This window comes from Rhinichthys klamathensis, unplaced genomic scaffold (assembly GCF_029890125.1).
Source record: "Rhinichthys klamathensis goyatoka isolate OS25496 unplaced genomic scaffold, OSU_Roscu_1.1 h1tg000497l_1, whole genome shotgun sequence".
NCBI classification, from domain to species: Eukaryota; Metazoa; Chordata; class Actinopteri; order Cypriniformes; family Leuciscidae; genus Rhinichthys; species Rhinichthys klamathensis.
This window is the reverse complement of record NW_026606980.1, coordinates 752,181-778,510: the sequence shown is the minus strand read 5'-3', so window position 1 is coordinate 778,510 and position 26,330 is coordinate 752,181. Positions and strand designations below refer to the sequence as shown.

Sequence of the window (26,330 nt, the reverse complement as noted above, 5' to 3'; positions counted from 1 at the left end):
TTGTTGTTTTAGCATCCACCAGGGGAAAATCTTAAGCCTGATTGCTTTGAAAAGTAATAGCAAACGTCTCCGCAAAATGTCATACAATTTGAGGTAACATTCATGTCCGTATTCCCAAACGGCGTGCCTAACTTTACTACGACCTCTATAGTCTGTCAGTCAATTTGCTAATTAGCTCAATGAATGCAGAAAACCAGATTTATTTTACACTGTTGGTTTTATTGAGAGGTATTGTGGGCACACAGTACGGACATATCTGCTATCAAAATCAAAAACAATCTTTTTATGTTTTGTTTTTGCACAAATATAGGTCATGACACACACCTTTTATGAACATCCACACAGATATATGAGCAAAGCAGAGAAGAACCAAATCATTTGAATTCAAGGCATCACAGTTGTTTTGACATCTGTCAGATTTATCCTGTCAGGCTTGATACGTCTATAGTGTAGGCCAGTGGAAGTGCTTGTGTAGTAAACACTGTGGTTAATAGCAGTCATACTGCAGGCACCACATGACAGTACTTTAATCCTGCAAAAACTGAATCGTGGCCAGGGTATGCGTTAAGGTTGTCAAGGTTAATCATGGATTGCAGAATGTGCAAAAATAATCATCTGCCATTCTCTTTCCACGGGGTTTACACAAATGATTACACAGTATGAAGGAAAAAGACACCCCCTAAGAATGAAGTAGCCTATGCAAAATATGATTCCCAGCACCTCACACTGACAAGTCTGCTGTTAATTCATATTGTCACACAGTTCACCCAAAAATGGTAATTCTCTGATTATTTACTCGCCTGGTACTGTATTCTGGTATTTTTTCTGTGGAACACAAAATTAGAATATTTGTAGAACCTTATTCTAGTGCAGTTTATGTAAAAACATTCTTCAAAATTCTAAGATCAAAAAGTAAAAGCATACATGTCTGAAATGGGGTTGCGTAAATGAAGACACAATTTTAATTTTTGGGTGAACTTTTCCTTTATAAAATGTGACTAGGCTGCTCTCAATTGTTAGCTTATTTTAAATGATATTTCCCAGTGGAGAAAAGAAACCTCCCCAAATTTCCTCAAGGAACCAACATTGTTCATTTCAACACAAGGATCAGCGGATCTGTGCAGAAGTCTCAGAGGAATTTGCATTCGTCAGCTAAGCTGACAGAAATAACAATACTGATTTCTTTGATAAATTTCTGAAGTTTATGAAAGCAACTTGCAGGATTTTTGAGGGGAGTTTCTATAGTTTGAGGTCTCTTTCAGCCAGGGAGCTGAAGCATTCTTCTACAGCCTGCTCTGAGACCCCAGACAGGGTAGAAGGTCTCCACTTCGGACTCTGGTCTTTATCGATTAGAACTGCGAGTAGAGAGGGGGGAAAGGGGGGGGGAGAGGGGGGAAAGGGGGGGGGATCTGTTAGTTATGCACTGACCTTTCTCTGGGGTTGTTCAGGGGAAAAAAAATAGTCAGGTGAGTGGAGGTGGCCAAGAATGTCATACAAGTAAGAGCACATAAAGCACTTTAATTTTAGGTAACACACTATAATACCCTGTATTATAACCATTAACAGACATTATAAGATTATATAATGCTCTATTTTTTCATAAGCATTCATTCATTCAGAATTTTTAGGGATATCTTTCAAATATCAATTCAGTTCCTGAATTTAGATTTAATTGAGGTGGCAAACAGGATGTGGAATTGTAATTTGAATTTAAATTGTTAAAATGTAATGAAAAAAACTACAACAAAAAAAAAAACATCTCATGTGTATAACACAGATATGAATTACCCATAACCATAATATTATGGACACATGGGGTATTTCCAGAAAGGAATTAGATCAATGATTGAAATGCCATTTATAGAGACGTGTATTTAACATATATGTGTACAGTATGCTACATTTAGTAAATTACAAAACTTTAATATTATGGAGTGTTAAATCTGGTCCAACCCTTTAACAGCAACTCCTGATTCGGTACACCTTATATACTGTTATCGATAGGAACAAATTTACTAATATGTGAATTTCTGAAGAAATGTGCATCTTACCTGCTCTGACTCCCTCATAAAAATCATGGCCTCTCTGCAAAGCAAGAATAAAACCTCATGACATGAATAACACAAATACTTCCTCTAAACTAATAAGTGGCATACTGTGAAAAAAAACAGCTTTAGCTGATTTGATTTAGGTAACGAAATAATAAAGCATTGCATTTACATAAAATTGCATTACATACCATACAGGCCTGACTGAGTCTGTACTCCATCACCAGCACCTCCTGCAAACTCATTCTTGATCCTTCCTGAATCTGCCTGAAAGTTAACTTCAGAGAGGTTGGGGACATTTTGGCCAGAATCTGTAAAATTCAATACAAAAATCCATATTTCATTAATGAAAAATAAATAAATGACAATTAAAATAGCTGACATAGCTATCTAAATGCAAGTTAATCTGAAGCGGACAATGAAATAAAAAATAAAAAAAATAGTGAGAGCCGGGAAGACAGTCCGAGCCCCAGCTGATCCAGGAGTCCGTTCTGCGTGGAGTTTGCATGTTCTCCCTGTTTCAGCATTGGTTTTCTCTGGGTTCTCCGGTTTCCCCCACACACTCCAAAGACATGCAGGTTAGGTGGATTAGATATGCCAAATTGGCCGTACATTTTCAACAATGAAACGTCACAAACATCAATTTCCTTTCTACAGCTCACACTAAAAGTGATGCATGGCAAAGTAGCGCTATGGGAGGAAAAACAGAATGGCTTTGAAATACTAATGAGGTATAATATGATTCAGGGCCCATTACGCAATACGAGAGAGGGTTTGCATGACGCAGAGAGCAGAGAACCCATACGCGCTCATTTTCTTTATCTCGCCAAATATCCCGGAAACCATCATACTCTTTATCCAGCTGCAGGCGCAGGATGTGGAAACATCAAGCTAAAACCTGCCACAGCCTTCCTTATTGCAGTGTAATTTTATGAAGTTCATAAAAACATCCCTTGCACTTGCGACTTAGAATGAATAAACGGCTCGCCTTCATACAGGGACGAAATACAAATTTCATTCATACTACACTATATAGTTTTATACTATACTATATAGAACGTACTTTTTTAACGGTTGTGCAGCAAGTTTCAAACCAAATGTAGTACTTACTATATACAGTATGTGATTATTTCGGATGATACTTTTTCATAAACAATGCAAAATTATATTTTAAATACTAGCTATTTGATATTGATTTGTATATACAGTGTATATACACACCCGTTTACAGGTAAGATTTTTTATGTTTTTGAAAGAACTCTCTTATATTCATCCAGGCTGCATTTATTTGATCATAAATATAGTAAAAACAGTAATATTGTGAAATATCATTACAATTGACTGTTTTCTATTTTAAAATGTAATTTATTCTGAATAAGCTGAATTATCAGCAGCCATCACTCCAGTCTTCAGTGTCACATGATCCTCCAGTGTTCAAGTAACATTTATTATTATCAGTGTTGAAAAAAAAGTGTTGTGCTGCTTAATATTTTCATGAAATATCTACTTATCAATCCACCATACATAAGAAAATTCAAAATAACAGCATTTATATGAAATAGGAATCGCTTTTGTTCAATGTAATGCATCATTGTTGAATATATATTAAACATTTCAGCTCAATAAAACAGATGTTAATATTAAATTTATGACACTTTAAAAAAAACTTTTTGTGAAAAAATAAAAAAAACTTTGAGTTTAGTATGAGTCTGCCCTGCATGTTAACTTACTCTACTAATTAATGGTATAATTTATCTATATATATGAATTTACATTTCATGTCATTTCAAACCTGAATAACCTTTTTTTTTTTTTTTTTTTTTAAACATAAGTAGAACATCCTGGTCATTCTTTTAAATATAATGAAAGTTAATGAGGACTGGGGCTGTAAAAATTTGAAGTAACAAAAAAATATCATAAAAGTATGCCCTATATTCCATAGATTTCTGAAGTCATAAGTTTTGCGTGAGGACAAGCCCGGAATATAAATTGTTAATCACAACATTTGTGTTGCATGGAGGAAAGAAAGTCTTAAGGGTTTGGAAATGACATTGGGGTGACTAAATGATTTTTACTTTCGGTTTATTTTTTTTTAATAATGCGTTTAGTCACCATCCCTGAATTCACCTCTGTCTGTTTGAGTGCAAAAGCAGAGCCATCTTTCTTAAGGTTCTCCATGATGTCCTCCACACTTCCCGCTGAAAAGAGCCTGAAACAATAGAACAATAACGAAATATACAGGGTCAGTCCTGCAAACACCATCCATGGAAGTTTTTTGTGTATATTTTTCAAACAAGCAAGCCAAATTAGCCATCAGATTTGACCCTGGGACAGCAGATTACTGCAACACCAACTGACGTTACATAAGGCTCATATGCAATGCAGAGTCAAACTCCACAAAAACAGGTAAACAAGGGGTGTATAGGCTGATGAATAATTTGTTTAACTAAACACTAAAGCCCCAGAAGGAGAGACGCAAAGACAATGCTGCACACACTCCGGTCACGGTGGAAACTAAGTTTTGGAGCGTGTCCAGTGTTTATCAGTCTTATTTCAGTCCTTTGATCAATATACCCAACTTTTTCCCAGCACATAGAATTATGGGCCTTTTAGAGAGGCAAACATTGCCTGGAAGCCTCAAAGTTTTAGTAGCACCTGAAGGCTAAAGCTTATCTAGGGAAACAGACACAAACCCACATGTATAACTAATTGGTTCCAAAAATGTGAAGTCAACTGATGTCAAGCCAGCACGGTTTCTGCAGCCACAGTCACGGTATGCAAAATAGTGTGATGCATAATTATTGCGTCATTCATACTTAAATATTACAGGTTAAATTTAATACTTTAGGTCTGGGAGATATAGCTAAAAATACACACTACTATTCAAAAGTTCATAAAGGTCAGTAAAAATGTTTTCAATCAATCAAAAGTTACAGCACAGAGACATTTATGATGTTATAAAAAAATTATATTTCAAATAATTGCTGTTCTTTTGAACTGTCATTGTTACATTATATAATAATAAGAAATGTTTCTGAAGCAGCAAATCAGCATATTAGAATGGTTTCTGAAGGATCATGTGACTAAAGACTGGAGTAATGATGCTGAAAATTCAGCTTTGCCATCACAGAAATAAATTACATATTTAAATACATTTTATTTAAATACAAATATAAATAAATATTTACATTTATTTAAATATTTATATAAATATATTAAATATATTTAAAATATCTTAAAAAAAGCAAACAATTGTTTTAAATTGTATTAGTATTTCATAATATTAGTTTTTATTGTAAATTCTGAATAAATACATTCACATTTGAACAGAGCTAAAGTTGTGTTCAACCCAGAATTTTCTTATAATAAAAGATAATTAAAAAAAAAAATATTCATACAATACTTACAAACTACTTTTAATAACTTCTGAAAAATAAATGAATGTGAAAATGTGTGTTTGACCATGCTGGCATGATGCTAAAGTATTGTAGGTGGTTGCTAGGGTGTTGCTAGGTACTGTAATTGTTTACAGGCCCGAGTCAAAAGAATCCCCCCCCCTAGTCCCCAATTTTAATAGTCAATTGACTTTAGCAAGCGTCACTAATGACCATACATGGCCAATTCAAAACAATATCAGGCTAAAAATTATAATACCTAATACCTCTGTCGTTTATTTAAAAAAAGAAAGATAGATAATTAGTTTTCCATTCAGAGGGGGATCTTTAGTTTAATTCTATTCGGGGTTAAAGCAAATGGTTTATTTTAGGTTTACCTGTCGATGGCCTTGGTCTGTTCTTGCAGCACAAAAGGTTTCTCAGCATCCAGACGGCTCTGAGGAGACATAACAGCAGCCTGTGTTTAGACAGCAGCTGAAACACATATACAGTGCTGTATTTCAACCTAGACAACTGCAATCCTCAACTGTCTGTGTGTATGTTTGATGACATTTTTGTCCTGTCAGAAACCTTAGCTGTGACTGAAAGCTGAAAAATGCTCATCAGGCAGTTTACAAAGATATGAAGGCATCAAGGCAAGTCTGAATTCAATGTTTGTGTCATATCCAGACTACTAAAATGCCTTCATCTGATCAGTTTTTGCTGATTTAGATGCAACATAGATGTTTATAATCAGGGGTGCACATAACTGGTAATCAAAAAACGTGTAGGGAAGCGTTTTTGAGGACAGGGACACGTTTACTTCCTGGAGTAGGATTTTTATCTCCATCTTTGGTAAGATAGAAATCATGATGATAAGTGTTCATTAATTATTAGGGGTGCACCGGCTGGCAATTGATCCGTGATCCGTACGGACCAAGCCCCACAGTTCGGCCATCATAGAGTTTATAATTTGGACGTCTATGGTCTTGCCAATTTACACATTTAAACAATTTTAAATGTGGAAGAAGAGGCAAAAATCGGGACTTGCGCGCTGTTATCTGTGCGCACAGCCTCACACACCCGAAGCAGAGGGCCACGATTCAGACAGCGATTGAACACCAAATTGATTCAACTTTCGCGTTTACTTGCGCTTGAACGGACACAAAACCTGTCTCTGCAAGTATTCTCTCTCGGTTATGTGAACAGTTGAGAAAGAAACCGGATGTGTCCAGGGTGGAATTAACAACCGCCAACCCGCCAAATGCGGGCAAAAATCAACTGTGGCGGGTAACGCTGTCAAGTCACTAGCCAATTTGGCGTGTTATTATATTTACTCACTTTGCTGGGGAAGTTCGTGTAAGCCAAATCTGCGCAGATTTAGCGCAAATGGCGTATTGCGCAAATCCGCGCATATCTGGCTTACTTGAACATGCAAGTGCACGCAACAAATAACGGCGCGCTTGTTCATTTGCATTGAAGCAATAGCGAAGATTAAAAAGCATTTGGTTAACAGAAAAGACATTGTTATTTTCCAACATTACATGTTCTTTGTACCGTATAGATAACACATTTTTGGTGAAAAGGATGAGGATAAAAGATGCCTGCATGACAGGATTTTGTGTGAAGAAATTATATATATATATATATATATATATATAAGCAGTGGGCTTTTTTTCTTTTGGCTAGTAGAAGTTCTGAATGGCCGGTAACTTAAAAAATCAGTAGCCAAATTGGCTGGTGGGCAAAAAAGTTAATTTCAAACCCTGTATGTGTCAGTATATTCGGTCCATGCATTTTGGTCTTAAAGTGACAGCAGCCTAATATTCTTGCTGCTGTCTGTCATTAATGTTAATTTAAAAAAAACAATAAAAAAAACATCATCATCATCTACCATATTCGAGAAAAGTGATGAGAGCAGTCAGGTGGAAAGTGATGACAGCTTGTAGGATAAGTGTGCCGTGTAAAGTGTGAGTACGAAGCAGCATCTCCAGGTGCTTCCTTGAGAACCAGACCAAAAAAAGTTATGTGCACCCCTGCTTAAAATATCCATAGAAATGGTAATTTAAAGAATATGTAGCCTCTAGCATCAGTTGCTAGTGCATCCCTTGAGGCCAGGGGAGTGAGGTTATATAACTGTGCCAATCTATCTGGCACTGCTCAGAGTGGGATTCGCACCAGCATGGGAGGCAGGCACACTAACAAGGATGCTAAAGACCGCAGCCTCAGGCATCAGTTGCTAGTGCACCTCTTGAGGCCAGGGGAGTGAGGTTTACAGAGAGCTGTGCTTGCTGGCATCCATTACACACACACACCCCTAAACCTCACTCCCATCTAGGGCTGGGAATCGCTGGGTACTTCACGATACGATACGATATGCGATACATTGTTCACGATACCGATAATATCACGATATGGCGATACTGGGCGATACTGCGATAATCGACATATTATCTGTAATAACTCACAATATATCATGTTTTAAGAAATACAAAATTTTTTTAATTAGGAAAATTAATCTCCATTTATTTTTTGGGATGAAACACAATAACAAAAACAACTTGTGTCTTATCAGTTGCAACAAAACAGTCACAGACACTATTTTAGTGTAACATTGCTGCAATCAGTAGTAATAAAAATGTTTACGCCGGGGTGTGTCGGCTTCGAGCCAGCACCAACCACGGCTTTCTCACAGAGCTCCGGGTGATGCCGCGTGAGGTGTCTGTACATGTGGTCGTGTTTCCCGTTTTGCGGACTTTTGCAAAGCCAGACATCCCAAGTCTCACGTAACTTCAGGGAGTCTCCCGCATAATGATAGCGTCTCCCTGATGCCCGCAAATTAGTTCAAATCTCCCGGAATCTAGAGCGCGCATGCGAGACAGAACAGCCTACTGCGCGCATAACATACATAGCACGGCAGAGAGGGAGAGAGCGAGAGACTTTGCGTGTGTGCCTCATGAAAGCTAGTCAAATCCAGTCAACTCGGATAATGAATAGAGCGTTTTATAACGGCTTTTAAGATCGATACTTGGCAAGAGCGCATCGAGAATCGATCGCGGGAGTAAATATCGTGATATATCGCCATATCGATATTTTGGCGCACCCCTACTCCCATCTGGGTCACGGCACCAATGTAACTAGGCCTACTCGCACTGCTCAGAGCGGGATTGTATGTACAGTATATATATATATATATATATATATAACACACTACAAACTAACACAAAGTTTACTGAGTGTTTCAGATCCAGCCCATTTATCATTTTATCTTTGTGTAGGCCGTGCACGGATGGTCGAACTAATTCACTCTCCTCCTAGTGCTTAAAAGCTGTGACATGAATCCCAGTGACATTTCATTTTACGCCTGCTCTAGGGATACACAGACATTGACATCTCTATTTCAATACATTCTTACAGAATCCATGACATGGAATCACAATCCACCATTAATACAATCTGAATACAGAATGGAAGTGTCTATATTCTTCTCTTATCTGCTCAGGTCTGGATACACCCTAACTAATCTTTAGTATCAAACAATCGACAGGCTTTAAAGTGCAACCTTGATGAACAAAGTTGATATAAGTGTATGGTTTTATGGTTTAGTGACAGCTGCTGTAGATAAAACTCTCTTTGAAGCAGGAGCATTGCCAGATAACATCCAGGGTATGGCCCATTAATGCCATACCATAATGCAAAGACTAACTGTAAATAATTCACAACGTCTAGATTTTTAATTAGGCTACTATCAAGATTTGTTGATGACAGAAAAGAATAAAGTAAAAGAAATGATCAAAAGGGGTCTGGGAAGGGTCTGTGAAAGCTAATATGTTTGTCCGGAGCATAAAAGTTGTGTGTCATCAGTCCCTCCCTCCCGAGGATCTCTGGAAAGCTTTGTGATGTAAAGACTGTATGAGTCATAATAATTATCATTTAGACACTCCTGTTCGGCACACACAACTTCACAGCATTAACCACAGATGGCCATAAATCCATACCACCAAGCCATTACGAGTGTAATGAGTATAGTAAAACAGCAGAGAACTGAGCTTTTGGAGAGGCTCAGGAATACTCTCACATAGGCCTGTCACGATCATGAATTTTGTTCTGACGATTATCATACACATAATTGTGATTTAATATTTTTTTTACAGGGAATTGTATATAGCCAATATAATAATAACAATTATAATAAAACAGCCCCAGATGATAAACTTAAATGCTGTGAAATTAATAATATGTATATAATGAATCATATGCCAATATAAATAAAAACATAACATAACATGATATAATTACTGCAGTCAAATCGATTAATCGCAATAATTGCATGTAACATAAGTGTGTTTACATAATATATGTGTATATATTTATATATATTATGTCTCTGTGTATATACTGTATATGCACATATTATATATATATAAATATATATAAATATGTGCGTATACAGTATATATACAGACACACACACTCATATATACTGTATATATATATATATATATATATATATATATATATATATATATATATATACACATACACATTTTAATAGTATAATATAATGTATAATATAATAAAATCCACAAACCTTAATTTTGTATGAAGGAAGACCTTTGGTTTTTTTTTGTATTCTTTATTCTTTACTCCCAGCCAATTATCATAACTCTACTTCTTCCTACCACACATCACGCATTTTGATGGCACTTCTTTAAGCGCCTAAATTTCCCTTATTTGGATGGAAAAATGCGATTAAAATTTAAACTGCACAATTATTACGGTAATCAATCAGTGATTAGATCGAATAACCACGATCAGACGATTAATCAATAATTGCAACAGGCCCAGGCCTAGAAAACAAATTGTATATATTATATTGTTTTATATTATATTAATTATATTATATTACATTATATTATAGTTGTATATTGTAACATATAAGTTGTATTATTGTAATAATAATTAATATAATTGCATGACTTTCTTCTGTGGAACATAAAAGATGATGTTTTGAAAAAACGACTCGCTGTTTTTTTTTTTTAATTGTACACACTGTGCAAGTCAGTGGAGTTCAATGTTGTTTAAAACATTCAACATTTTTAAAAATAACTTCTTTCGAGTTTCACTCGAGGTCGAAAGTGATACCGGTTTGGAACTACACAGGGCTGTTCATTTTTTGGTAATAATCTTCCACACTTGTGTCGCCACATGGCATTTAATTTGAACCATATAAAGATGCACTGAAAGCAGATCCATGAGTGTTGTATACTGTGGCTATGGTAACAGATTATACAAGCCCACCACTGTGTAGAGTAACTGCAAGCACCGAGGCTATAAAAGTCTGCACAGACAGTTTTATAAAGTCACATCTGTCTCTGCCACATACCTGTTCTTGATAAGTATCTAGAAGTTGAGCCACGTCGCTGACCGATGGAGACTTCAAGTCAACAAGATCTTTCTCAAGAGATGAAATCTGATAAGAGAGAGAGAGAGAAAAAAAAGGAAAATTCTCAACCTTACAGGTAGAAAAAAAAGTGGGTCTAAATCAGATACTGAGGAGCAGAGAAGGGAATGTTTTGTTTACAACAGGATTTATTTTTACAAGGTGTTTCCTGATGGAAACTGAAGGGGCACAGTGAAACAACATAAAACAACAGCTCTGATCCAAAACATAGTTTGCTGCCTGCAGGACAGCACAAGTGAGCTCTCAACATGAGGATACCACCTTCTGGCCAAATTCGAAATCAACTTTTTTGTGAACGCCCGTTCACGAGGATTTCTAATGGAATGATTTTGTTCACAGAATTTTGCTGAGCAAAGTGAAAAATCCCTTTCAATATGGCGAAAAAGTCGAGAGAAATGCTGACCTGTATTTCATTCAACGGAGAGTATCAATTAAAAAAGTGAATTGTGTTGTATTGGTTTATGAACCACTTAACCAATAGACTAAATTCTGTCTAATTAAAAATGGACTATAACTCAATATTTGTGCCCCATATGTATTTGTATGCTTATTAGAGCATCATTTGTTAGCTTATCCACATACCAACACTAATCTCTACTGGAATCAATTGTGAATGGAGTCTCTAGTGCACTTCAGGAGCGCTATTTTTGTCATGAGTTGTTTCAAATAGATCATTTATGAGGTTCATTGGAACAGAGCTAATCTGTAACTAACTGGCGTAGTGTCCCAATGACGTACTATACACTATGACCATGTAGTGTATGAAGTTTAAAGGTTTTTTTTTGTCATCCTCCATCAGAGTCAGATAACCCTTCCTTTCCACTTAGCAAGGCAATCTGTGACAATTTAGATCATGAAGTGTCCAGCATTCCACACTTTTCTTTTGGTTAAATAAGTGCATCATCCAGGAATTTAAAGTGCACTTTTTCTTTTTGGATAACTATGCAAATTGGGACGCATCTTGCGAGAAACGCACACACAGAGAGCAAGAGAGAGACATCTCAGAGTGATACTATTGTCTGATATGGTATCGTATCAATAAGTATCAATGGATATTTTTTCTTTTGAACACCTTTTCAGTGTTTTAAAAAAAAAAATATTGTGTAAAATACAAGTTCATAGCATTTTTGCAGTCATGACTTGTATAATGCATATATCAACCTCATACATTGCACCAGCCATTAGAAGCCATTTTTATTAAATAAATAATCTTACAGAGATTATTCTCAGAAAGAGCAGTTTCTAGCTGATTTTAGAGGACTAGACAATATTCACTATAGAAATTCCATGTTTTTCCATGATTTCTTAATGTTTTAAATTTCCATAAGCTTTCTAGGTCTGAAAAAAAAAAAGTTTTTAAATTCCCTAACTCTGTACTGCTCATGGTTGAATAATAATATAGCCGGACTCAATGTATTATTATTATATTTTTTTATGCAGTATGCATTTGCTCATAAATGAAAGTGAATCAGCTCAACACTAGTTCTGCTGTACAAACAAACGCACTGTCCTCATGAGCCCTTTTGTGGTTATTTTTATCACAAGTCACTTCTGTGAGTAGCGTGTATGTCAGATCCTGCTGGTCATCTGTCCTTGGCCAGAGGATGTGAGTGTGTGTGTAGGCTTGTATGCCCCTCTCTCTCTAGCAGTGCCAAGCCCTGGTACTCATTTTCACCTCTGGCACATGAACTGGGCGTAGTGTCAGTGCTCAGTCGCCCCCTGCTGCTGAAAGTTCGCTGGCAAGCCTGAGAAATGCTGACTAACTCCTCTCCTTTCAGTACCTTCAAATGCAAGAACTGCAGCCCAAAAGCTCAGGAGGCCGGCACCAGCACAGCTGGTTCACCGTTACCTTGAATTTGAGTTACATCCTCTCAAAACTGTCCTTCAAATTACAATAGTTTCTTCTTCTTACTACTGTGTCCAAACCAGGAGCTGGATGTGAAAATGCTGCATGGTTTTGTCAATGACTGCGTTTACAGTACATGTGCACCAATAATGTGATTATTTCCAATAATCAGATTAAGGATTCAATCGCTGTCTTTAAAATCGCAATCGCGCATGTACACACACACATACACACACACACACACACGTAAAATATTTTATATAGTTTTATATTAATAAATAACCTATAATTTAACAAATTATAATATATATGCTAATATATAAACGGCATGTTTTATACTATATAATAAATATATAATAAAATATAATTCAAATGTTTTATACTATATAATAAATACATTTATATACTAAATTATAAACTACACGTTTATATATATTATTCATATTATATATATAAAAATATATAAAATAATATTTTACATTAATGAAAGCAAATCAGACATGCACAGCATTGCTGAAATGAACAGTAATATTTTACATTACAATATTTACTCAATTCACAAAAAACTTTGACAACAGAAAAATTTGCTATATCTTTTCACAAGGTCATCAGTAGACTTTGACAAATTGACACATGATATATTTATGCCAAATATTGTCAAATGAAGTAGCCAATATGTATCAGTCAATTACTAGAGTATAGAGGGAATGCATTAACGTCACTTCCCCGCCGGAACACGCCCCCCTCAGCGGGACTGAGTGGCAGAAGAGCTGCTGCGTGACTGGAGTTAATAGGGGAAACTGCGTTAACGCGAGTAAAACAAACTATTATCAGTTTAAACTAAAAGTTGGACTCGATATAGTGTTCCTTACAACTTATCAAAGATCCAGTGATCCATGGATATTGACATGCAGCCAGGAATCGTGTTTCCTGACATTTATATGTGCCTGATTTCGACGCCAGGGAAATAAATGAAGACAATTTGCCTGTAATTGTTTTATATAAATACAATATAGATAGGTCTAAATCCGAGTGATCACTTACATTAATGTTATACTGTATATCATCATATCGTCCAGCCCTAAAACTTGTATAGTTTTTTGTCAGTGTTTATTTAAAAACATCCAATTATGCAGAATATAGTCTGTTCTGTAGCTTTTTGCAGTCTGTAAAAATATACAGTACCTCAGATTTCTGGTCAAATCTAGTTGTACAGTCAATCGCAAAGCTCTTTCCCGTTTTAGATGTGTTTTGTGTGATTTTCACGGCGTTCACGCTGAAAACAAATGCTGCCGCTCAGTCTTTTTGCCACTTGTGGGCGTGACCGCATTCACTCCGGCCGACGGTGACGTCATGCGCATACCCTCTATATACATTACCTTCTCGGACTGCACAAAGTGAGTAGCAACCCCGACTCTTTGAACATCTCTTCCTTTGAGGCGAAACCCTGTCAGGGCGAGAAAAAGGCCCAGCTTGCCTCGAAGTCTAGGCAGGAAGTAGCCACCACCAACATCAGGGAACAGACCTATAGAAACAAAACATTTAGAGCATGAGCTAAAGTAAAAATCTGCTACACAAGACTTTACATAAGAAAAAAGATCAATTTCAGGCCACAGGAATAAGGGAAATTTGTGTAAGGGAATTATTACAATTGCTCAAGAGATTTCATAAGTAATATCAGAACTGTAAATACTTGAATAAACAAAGAGTCACTAAGAGTCACATTAAACAGGGGATGTAGTACACATTTTAGATGCCAATGACCCAACAAATATGATAATGCCAAGGGACAATACAAGGGACAATCCATGTACAAAAGACCCATTTATAGTGTGTAAGAAAAATAGTAAAGTATAAAGACAACATTAAATAATAGGATTTTATATTGTCATTACACTAAAGCCAAAAGATGTGATTAAAAAAATACCTGGAAAATATTTAATACTAAATTAAGAATTAAATTGACAGCCTATCTTTATCTACCCTTTATTAGAGTTATGTTAGACGTATAAACCCGAAGAGAAACCCTAGCATATAAATAGTTGCTAATTATGCCATGACCATCCAGTGTTCAGTCTGCAGGATGTGATTATAAAATGGCATAGTGCTGCGCTACAATCTTATTAACCTGATGTGCTTTTTTAAATAGCAAAGGCTGAGAAAATGACATCACTTCCCTCATAAACACTCAGCATGAGGTAGAATTCTGAATAAGGCGCGACAGGATTAAGTCCCCTGACCTGATTCCAGGAGGCAAATGTAATATCATAAATGCAGATTACGTTTGCCGTGCACCCAGTCGCTTTGTCTTATGGCTGGCATAGTTTTAAGACCCAAATAGCCCCTTAATCCATAAGCGGAAGGGGGTGAAGAGGAGGGGTTCAGGTTGCAGGGTTGGCTGGGGGGTTTGCATTTTCGACGCACAGATGGCTGGCACATTGACAGAGAAGGTGCCACCATGGGTGAATTTCACAGCTCAGCACAAACGGCTCAAGGCTACTGCTAACATGCTGTTCTTGGTGCTTTCCTTCTGGAATCCCACTTCGCCTGGAGCATTTAAAGCACAACATGACAAGAAAGCACGAAAAAAAAAATTCTTTAAACCAGATAAAATGTTGTTTGTATAAGCAACCCCACATAGTAGCAGTGGCTCAACCAATGGAGCGAGTCGGGGCGGAACTATGTGTTTGTGCAACTTATGGCAAATCTGCTTAAAACATTTATTCAGATTTCCACTAAAACTTTTTGCTATGACTGGAGGTCTCATCATCTTATAGATAAATATGTATGTACTGTATGCGTGTATATGTGCAATTAATGGCTTGTAGTTTAGGTACTTTTTGAAAATAGTAAATTGACTCATTCTAAACATATTTTTTTAAAGTACTAATTTGTGAAACTTTCCCGAAAAGCATATATACTATAGAACTATCAAAATACTGTTTGTTTGAGTGACCCTACATAGAAAGACTGCCTCAACCGAGGAAGCAAGTCAGGGTTATTATCTTTAACTAAAACTAAAACCATAAAAAAAACTTTTTGTTACTCGAAACAATATAAACTTTACCTGAAATAAAATAGAATATATAAAAAAACGTATTCTAGCTTTATTCTGATCTAAAATAAACAAAACGCATCATTCTAATTTTTTTTTTTTTAAGTACAATTAATGTAAGTGTTAAACTAAATACAAAAAAATAAATGAGTGCATTTTTTTTAAAAAAAAAAAAAAAAAAAAAAAAATTTAATCGGCATGAAAAAAAAAGTCTGTAAATACAGTGTGGGTCCTTGTACCTCATTCAGGATAATTGGAGATTATCCAAATGCTGTCCCTGTGCATGAATGGATGGGACTACTAGAGCCAAGAAGGGGGAGATGCATGTCAGCAAGGCCAATCACCTTGTTCGCATGGGGGATACACCAGTATAACTGGGTCACACTTCAAACTGATCAGGATTCGACAGCATTCTTCAAACCAGAGGTGCAAAGGAAACATCCACATTAATCCCAGGCACACATGATGATGTATTACTTGTTTAACCACCTCATGTCAAGAAGGAAGAGCTATAAGGAAGTACCGGCTACATGACAGATGAAGCTGGCCGCCTTACCGCAAAATAAACCATTAAGACAAGTGCTAACCCAAAGAGGATTATTCATTCATCTGGGGTTGGGAAACACGGGCTCTTAATGGAATTAGCGGGTGATAGCACACAGACTCCGAGCATTCACTCAATCAAATACACACACACACACACACACACAATTGCACAGACGCTTAACAGATGTGTCACAGACCGTGATTAGCCCTACTTCCTGCCACTCTAACAGTTCTGCAGGGAGTCTTTACCCAAGGCTCGCAAGAGTGAAGGACGCCGTGTAGCTCGAGAGGAAATGCTGTAAAGCGCTCTCATTAAGAGTCTAGAATGATTTACAATAGCCAAGGCAGACTTCTGCCTACATGTGTAGGAGCATGTGATATGGACAAGGGCAGGGTATTCATCACAGACAATCTGATTTATAACGCATCAAGGCTCCCAACATACCATTCACAGGGTGTGATAAGAACATGGAATGAAAAGAAGCATGAAAAATCTAAAGCATGCAATAAAAGTGAGACAGCAGCACACATATATTATGAGGGAATGGTTATAAAAGATGGATGTGGAAACATTCACTTTGGACCCAAAAAATGTACATTTTGTCTTCATTTTCTCACTCTCGTGTCCTTCTAAGCCTGTATTGTTAGGGTAGGTGATGACATAATTTAAGATGTACTTAGGGCAAGTTCAGTTTCTATAAAGAGTTCAATACTTTTATTAAGCAAAGATACATTAAATTGATCAAAAGTGACAGGAAAGACATTTTAAATGTTGCTAAATATTTCTATTTCAAATAAATGCTGTTCTTTTGAACTTTCGATTCATCAAAATATCGTGGGGAAAAAAAGTATCACGGTTTCCACAAAAAATATTCAGGAGCACAACTGTTTTCAACATTGATTACAGTTCGCACATTAGAATGATTTCTGAAGGATCAAGACAGGATGGCTGCTGAAATTCAGCTTTGCCATCACAGGAATAAATGTAAGTCCTGTAAATTAAATAGCAAATCTTTGCATTTTACATGCAAATAAACAATGAAATAAATGCAGTCTTGGTGAACATAAGAGACTTATTTTAGAAACATAAAAAATCTTACCGACGCCAAACGTGGCAATTTGTGCTTTCTACTTGTTATTTAAAACAAACTGGCTTTTATACTTTGTTATCTAATGCATTTAATGTCACCATGAACTGAGCCGTCCACATTTGAGTTCCACCAAACCTAGACCAGATGAGAGGTTAGGGAATGAAATCTGTATACTGCAGCGCAAGAATCATCTGCTGGCTCCAACGACTGGAACAAGACCCACTCACTTACATATCAGCAGCAGATTGATGGGACGCCGCCCGCATCGCCAGAATTCCTTCCATGAGCGAAACGGAGATTCCCGCTGTCTGTGGAGCGTTTCAGCATGCTGCTCATTCAGAGAGCAAGAGCATCAGACAGCATCCACACCATCTCTCAATGCACTTTCCACATAATACTGACATGAACAATTTGCTTTGAAAGATTGCTTTGAGAAGTCTTTGGGCCAAAAGGGTTTTTTATAGTTACAAAGGTGAGTGCTGTGTCGTTTCAGAGGCAGATGTAACATCTTCAGCTCACGTTGGTCTGCTTGTAATTTGACTAGCCATGATTTGAAAGATTTATATAGTTTATCTAGTTAATCAGACGCGATGCCAGTGACAAGCAATTTATCTGTCCACATCAGATGCGACACAGCGCTATGAGACGTGACAAAATCGATAAAATATCACACAGCCAATCAGAAGAGCGTGTGGGCAGAGCTCTCTCGACAGGCACACTGTGCTCGCAATTGAATGGATAGGTACATTTTCTTATTAATAAATATTACACCATTTTAACATTATTAAAAACACTGATTGAATGAAACAGTCTTTGTCACTGAAAACACTTGTTTGTTCACATTGATTTCACAGTTCAAACGTTCTTGTTTCCTCTAATTTATTTTCAAGCTCAGAGTTGAATTATCCACTCTCGCTTTCAGTACGGTAATATTAGACACTTTTAAGATTAAATGAAGCACATAATCATTACGTGAGACTATCATTGTTATAGTTGGCATGTTCACAGAAATAGAAACCGCTTCCATAATAGAATCCCCTGTTGTGACTGGTTAGGACAAAAACTCGAACATGGGAAAAATACCTTTTATCGCATCATGTCACCCCTGGTTTGGACATGATTCAACAGTCAAAATGCAAGTTATATTTAAAGGTAGGGTAGGCAGTTTTCAGGGCGGTTAGCGATAGCAAGTTAGCTTTGAAAGCATGAGATCCCACCCTCCCTTCATAGTGTCTCAAAAACCACGCCTCTTTCAAAATGCGTACAGCAGGGAGCAAACAAAAGCGTCATGAGAGACGGCGTTAAACTACCTCATGTCTCGAAACACATGACAATGACAATGACAATTTATTTGTATAGCACTATTAAAAACAACAGCTGTTGACCAATGTGCTTTCCACATAGAATCACAAATCAATAAGGAACTTTATATTTAAGAAACATGTAGGCACATATAAATACACAGTTTTTAATCAAAAGCTTTTGAAAATAAATATGTTTTAAGTTTGGATTTAAAAATAGTAAGAGATGGAGCCTGTCTTAAGCTAATTGGGAGAGCATTCCAAAGTTTAGGTGCAGCGATGCAAAACGCTCGATCTCCTCTGCGCTTTAGCCGCGATTTTGGGGTAGACAGTAAGGCCAGATTTGAAGAGCGCAGAGACCTTGCAGGCTTTTGTTCTATTAATAATTCCACTAGATACGTTGGTGCTAATCCATTCAAAGATTTATAAACTAAAAGTAATACTTTAAATTTTACTCTGTAACACACCGGTAACCAGTGCAATGATCTTAGAATTGGTGTAATATGCTCTCTCTTTTTTTTTTTGCACAGAAAACGGGCCGTAGCATTTTGGACAAATTGTAAACGAGATAGTGTTTGCTGACAAATTCCCAAATATAATGAATTACAATAGTCCAATCTCGTCGAAATAAATACATGAATTAATTTTTCAAGGTCTTTGAATGAGAGAAACGGTTTTGCCTTAACGAGCAGACGTAGCTGATAGAAACACGATTTTACCACAGAGTTTATTTGACGATCAAATTTTAGATTGTCGTCTAAAACAAAACCCAAATCTTTCACCCAGGGTTTTAAATACACGGACATCTCACCCAGATTTAAGTTAACAGGTTTTGATTGCTCAGATGGGCTGAACATAATGATTTCGGGTTTTTTTTTCGTTAAAAATCAAAAAATTTAAAGAAAGCCATGCCTTTACCTCCTCTAGGCATGCTGTAAGAGACGTTAGGCTTAAAAAATCTCGTTTCACGGGCAAATAAACCTGTGTGTCGTCTGCGTAGCAGTGAAATGACAGCCCGTGTTTTTTAAAAATGGACCCAAGAGGAAGCATATATAAAGAAAATAATAATGGAGCTAAAATAGAGCCCTGCGGAACTCCATAGTGTAGGTGTGCTGTACTCGAATAACGTTCGCCCATCTTAACTGAAAAACTCCTATTTGTTAAAAATGATATTAACCATTTCAAAGCTGTACCTCCTATACCAACATAATGCCTTAAACGGTCAATTAGGATGGTATGATCAATAGTATCAAACGCTGCTGTTAAATCGAGAAGAACAAGTACTGTAAAATCACCAGAGTCGCAAGTAATTAAAATATCATTAAGAACTCTGACCAATGCAGTCTCTGTGGAGTGACATTTTCGAAAGCCAGACTGAAATATTTCAAATAATGAGTTCTCAGCTAAATAACTCTGTAACTGTAATAGAATAATTTTTTCAAGAAATTTTGAAACAAATGGCAAATTAGAAATTGGCCTAAAATTTGTCAGAACAGATGAATCCAGGTTAGATTTTTTAATCATTGGACGGATCACTGCATGCTTTAAGCAGTCAGGCATAATCCCGGATTCTAGACTGCGATTTATTATAATCAGTAAATATGGAGCCATATCTGCAATGAGTTGTTTGAATAAAAAAGGAGGAAGACTATCCAGTGGTGAGCCAGAAGGCTTGACCTGCTTAGCTATTTCTAACAATTCCGCCTCAGTAACTGAGTTAAACTCACTAAATGACACAGCATCAGTTTCATTTAAGAGATGGTTATTAAAATTAAGAGAGATTGTAGAGGACGTGCAAGTTATACTCTGTCTAAGATCTCTTATTTTGTTTTCAAAGAAAAATAAAAACTCATCACATGACGGGGATGCAACCCCCGGAGTGAGTACAGTCGATGGATTTAAAGTAACATTTATAATATTAAAAAGTGTCTTTGGTCTGGAGCAGTTCTTGTTAATAATGTTTGATAGATATCGACATTTGGCTTTCTTTACTTCCTTCTGGTAGCTGCGCAGAGCATCCTTTAAAATCTCAAATGACACCTGAAGCCTGTCCTTTTCCAATTTCGTTCCGCTCTTCTGCAACAGCGTCTGAGGCAACGAATGGAATCATCAATCCAAGGTTCATAATGGATTTTTTGTCGCGGTGATCTTAAAGGTGCCACGGCATTCAAGACATCAGAGCAGGTGGAATTAAATCTGGAAAGAAGTACTTCCGCGCTGATCTCGCAAGCAAATTCATCGAGCGATGGCATCACTTCGTCAAAGATGGTTAGGAAAGATGATTTTGTATGATTATTAATGTAACGATATGGAGCCTCACAAGATAGGGTTGTAGATATCTTCGCATGGCAGGGTACAGTGAACATAACAGTCTTATGATCAGAGAACCCGTTTTCACAGATTTCCAAATCAATGATAGAAACTCCATGCTGGAGCACTAAGTCAAGGGTATGGCCACCTTTGTGTGTGGAAACATCGATCCCCATAATAAAATCAAAAGCATTTAGTAGATGCGTGAATTCCTTAGCCAAGCAATCATTCATGCAGCATACATGCACATTAAAATCACCCACGATAAGAAACTTATCATATTTTGGGGTCAGATCACCAAGGAATTCCGCAAAATCTGTTATAAAGTTTGTGTTATATTTTGGTGGTCGGTAGATAACAGCAACCAGAAGTGGATCAGCAAGTTCAAAGCAAAACGTCTGAAGTTCAAAACTGCTGTAACTGTTACTCGTCACTGTGCGACAGGTAAAATGTTCTTTATATATAGACACTAGTCCACCACCCCGGCCAGTTGTCCGTGGGGAGTTAAAATAGCGACATTTGTTTGGCAGAAGTTCGTAAAAAGGACTCAGATCTCCTGGACAGAGCCAGGTCTCAGTAAGAAATAGGAAGTCCAGTCTCTGCACAGAGAACAGGTCATTTAAAATAAAAGTTTTATTTACGATCGATCTGGAGTTTATCAAGGCCATCCTTACGTTCGTGGGATTTGATGTAGATTCCTTTTCATGCACTGCACTGCACATAACATTACAATAATAATGAACATGACTTAAAGAGCAGTGACCTGTACCACCTGACCGCTGTGGATTCATTTCGGAGTTGATAGTGTTGTCATTGAAACGCATAAATTCGAGTATAACATCACGGGTTTCCATCTCCTTTACAGTAGTTACGGTGTGAACGCAGCATAAGCTCGTTGTTTTGGTCCAGGAGGAACTGTAAAAGATGGCTGCTGTTTCGGGTGCGGTGCTCGGTGACTGACGTCTGTCTAACTGTATATCATGAAACGCGTTGATGACGTGTGATGTCTGCGTGAGCAGTGTGTGCGGAGGTATTGAAATACATTGACAGGCAGGTAGGACATCCTAGGTCATGATTGGACGAACATTTTATGGTCCTGCGCCTTCCACAGACGATATATATATATATATATATATATATATACACATATAAATACATTAAGACCACTTAACTTAGTGATTGCTATCAGGATGTGAAGAGACTTGTAACCAGCATAACAAAAAATGTTTCTGGAACAAATCGCCTACCCTGCCTTTAAGTGCGTACAATTTGACAGTTTTTTTTTGGCAAATGCTGCTTCACATTCACTTTTTAAATCCATTTTTTGGGATGAAGTAATATTGATTCCTGTGAAACCAAAGCCATTTTACATTATTAATGAAAACTCAGATTATAACCCAGTTACAGCCCACAGGGAGAGAGAGGAACACTGGCTGTCTCTTACCGATGCCCGTCTCTGGCATGGCAAACAGTGTCTTCTCAGTGGCCACACGAAACCGTCCATGAACCGAAAGACCCACGCCCTGCCGAGACAGAGAAAACAGTACAGATCAATAATTGTGTACCATGTTCACAGACCAGATGGAAAGATGAGGGTTTATGTCTCACACCCATCTACTGTAAGACAATACAGGAATAGTTCACTCAAAAATGAAAATGTATTACTCATCCTCATGTCGTAGCAAATCTGTATGCGTGGTCCATATGACTTGTGCGCAAGCACAAGACTTCTAAAAAATATCCAATACCTTTGTGTGAAAAACAGAAAAGAACAGAACGGAAAAAACAAAGACTTCCGTTCAAAAGTTTGTGGCCAATTGTGGACAGCTCAGTTCATGGTGACATTAATTGCATTAGATAAAGTATAAAACGCATTTTGTTTTAAAGAATTAGTACAAGCACAAATCACAGAGCTTCAGAGCAAGGTTGTAAATGAAAAAAGAAAATACTTTTAAAGATGAAGACAAAATACTGTCTTTCTGGTTATCAAATTTGGTGCGACCGAATTCCACTAAACCAATCTTTAAACCATGCAGATGCCACTTGCTTTGGTATTGTGTTGTCTAATACAATCATCCTCATTTTAAGTGTGACTTTCACTACTGTTCAAACATTTGTAAAACGTTTTTGAAAGAAGTCTCTTATGCTCACCAAAGCTGATTTTTTTATCTTTGATAAATATAAAGTTCAAAAGAATAGCATTTAAATATTTGAACAGCATTTCTTTTGTCACTTATGACACAGAAAGGATTGACACTTCTTTTGACACAGAAAGGATCTGTGAAGATGTCCAAAAAAACATGTTTTCAACAACAGAAATGAGCAACTACTCCTGAACTTGTCCTGTAAAACATTAGCAGTGGAAAAAAAGTGGACAAAGTCAATTTGGAACGATGTGCACCATATGCTCAGTGTCAGAACTTAAGCCTCTCCCTAAGCACTGTTGCTATAGTGAAGCACCAACAACATGTTCTGTGACTTAGTAGTGTTTGAGACCCTGCATCATGACTGTATCGCCTAAGCAGCAGACGCAGGAATGGAATAACAAACAGTCCACTGATGTATGGCACACCATCTCTCTATGTGCTCTGAAACTCCAGATTGTTCCTGCACCACGTAGGATTAGAAACAAATGGTACAACACAGCAACCCTAGCACACGGCTGACGGTCTTGCATTATAGACACAGCTAAATGATTACCAGGTCTTTAAATCGGTTATGTTAATAATTATAGATTACCGATACAGGCCGAATATCTTTGTCAAGTCAAGTCACCTTTTTTTATATAGCGCTTTTTACAATACAGATTGTTTCAAAGCAGCTTTACAGTGATAGCAGGAAAATAATGCAACAAAGTTTGTTTCGGCTGAGCAGCAGAACTATAGGAAATTGTGGGGGGCTAGGGGGCAGTTCTAGCCTGGGAAAACCCAGACAACTTCCGGCAAATTTAGATTTGCTCTGAAAGTTAGTCTGGCAAAGAGCTCATTCAAGCTCATTTCCAATCCGCCGAAATCGCGGCACCAATCAGAAACGTTGGGGCGGGCTTTACACGATGACGACAGCGCTGGGATTTTGAAGCAGATTTTGTAGCCTACATTACAAAGATGGATGCCGCCGTCGAACATCACTCGTTCGAATCAGCTATCGCGTCGGTTTTGAGCGATTTGAACGTTTCCTTTTTGTTAAAAACAAAATGATGTTTCTCCCCCCGCTCTGCATACGTCATCTCCTTCATCGCTCTGATTGGTTTTAGGTCTATCCGCGACGTCCGTTGGTGACGCCCCTCTGGAAATGATTTGTCTATGACGCTTTGCCAGACCATAACTCAGTAACAACTGAGAATGGTCTGGTTTTAACCAGGCTAGGGCAGTTCTCCTCTGGCCAACGAACGAACAGTGTATGATTATGATTCAGGCGGCATCACATGTCAAAAGTCAGATTGGGATAGGAAACAATATTTAATCCAGTTCCATCTGGTTGAAGATCGAATTAATCACGGCTGTACAGAGACAGGGTTTTTTGAGGATCTCTGCCACTGGCTGTCGCATCAATGAGGTCGATTTTGGACTGTCTTTCTCTCAGTCTATCAATTCACAATCACTAGACAGCCTTCTGAAGTAATAATTTTTATTTTTATTTTTTATACCGACCACAAACTTTTTAACGATAGTGCATCGTGCAACCGATGCATATTAGCATCTTATCAACCATTAAGCACTTTGCTTTAAATATCGGCATCACCACAGAAAAAAAAAAAACATACTAGTTGGCCACTGACAAAGTCCTTTTAAGGCAAGTCATTTCACTCAGGGGCTATAATTGAAATACCTCTCAGACAGCTATTTCACTCATGCAACTACCTCTTGCCAGTATCTCTTTGTATGGGGAAACATCAAATTCCCCAGAGCTGTTCACCGAGCTTACGATTAAGTTCATCACCAATAAAATATTGTTGTCTTATGTTCAAAGTCAAACAGTGTTAAACATAGTGCTGTCTAATCGATTAATTGTGATTAATCGCATCTAACATAAAAGTTTGTGTGTATATATATATATATATATATACACACACACACAATGTTTTATGTTAGATGGAATTAATCAATTTGACAGCACTAGTTAAAAAGCTTATTTTCAGGCTAGATCCGCCAATGCTCATGTGCAGGTGCAGTGACACAAAGACTTTACAAATCAGCGATTAGCTCTTTAATATAGAAGGCGAGACTTATTCCACCATATTGCGTGTTGCACTTTCTCCTATTCATAGTAATGAGTTCACCAGCTTTGTATATCTAAAGTATTTGCCTCAAATTAGCACTGGTGATGAATCATCATCAAAAAGTTAGAAACGGCTTATAAAGAAAAAATATTTTGGAATGTCAAGACACAAACATTTTAAACTAGCCGTTATACAAAATAACCTAGCCAAAAGTGTCACTGCAAACCTCGACCTGATTCTGTCATAAAGAAGATCTACAAATGAGACAGCATCGTCTTCATCACTTCAATGCATTAAGCTGATGTGCCTCATCATTACAGCACATGACTGACATGGACTCATCTAGTTTAACAAAATACACATCATAAAATCAGTTATTACGAAACCACCTGGGGACTGCATTCTCAATGGGCTGCTCATTAAAAGACAATAATAATGAGGGATTTGAGAAGCATGTTGTGATCCGACTCAGAGCAGCACATGTGTCCCCTACATGAAAACTCATTAGGTTGATTACGATTAAGTGAGAACAACCATCTCAAACTATCGCAGAGTCAGAGCAGAAGAAGCAGTAGGAATAAGCTCTCTGAATCGTTTGGCAAATTTGTAAGTATTCTGAGTCAAACGGGAAACACGTGTAGCTGGAGGCATCAAATCAATTACCTAGAAGCGGTGGAAACTCTCATCCATTCTCCAAAATGTTTGGCTGAAATCTGACAGAAAACTTGCAGACAATGTAGGCAGCATCTAAATATAAAAATCAACTCCAGGATGAAAAACAGTACCTATCAAAAACAGCATTACCCCCTATTTATTAAACAAATATGGCACAAAAATGTTGCCAAAAATGTTTAAAGACCATCTTTAATCTGGTATTTTTCTAACATGAAAGAGCTCTGGAACGTTTCATCACAGATATCCCAAAAAAAGGCAAACAGCTTTATCAGGTACTTGGCAAACCACTGAATCTAAAAACGCCAGTGGTGGGGAAAAAGGTTCCTGTTAAAGGGGTGGTATAATGCCCTTTTCACAAGATGTAAAATAAATCTCTGATGTCCCCAGAGTGTGTATGTGAA

The 26,330-nt window shown here is 37.2% G+C and overlaps 1 protein-coding gene across 1 annotated transcript in view; it reads right to left on the bottom strand.

The window, feature by feature from the left end:
• Window positions 1-1,069: 1,069 nt before the first annotated feature.
• hibch (3-hydroxyisobutyryl-CoA hydrolase) overlaps window positions 1,070-26,330 on the bottom strand; it is a 30,842-nt gene continuing 5,581 nt past the window's right edge. The window contains exons 7-14 of the mRNA XM_056237756.1: window positions 22,480-22,558; window positions 14,112-14,257; window positions 10,809-10,895; window positions 5,821-5,879; window positions 4,176-4,257; window positions 2,240-2,359; window positions 2,052-2,085; window positions 1,070-1,355 (exon numbers count right to left, since the gene is read on the bottom strand). Coding sequence (XP_056093731.1) covers window positions 1,240-1,355; window positions 2,052-2,085; window positions 2,240-2,359; window positions 4,176-4,257; window positions 5,821-5,879; window positions 10,809-10,895; window positions 14,112-14,257; window positions 22,480-22,558 — 723 coding nt within the window. The 3' untranslated portion in view covers window positions 1,070-1,239. The remainder of the gene's footprint in view (window positions 1,356-2,051; window positions 2,086-2,239; window positions 2,360-4,175; window positions 4,258-5,820; window positions 5,880-10,808; window positions 10,896-14,111; window positions 14,258-22,479; window positions 22,559-26,330) is intronic.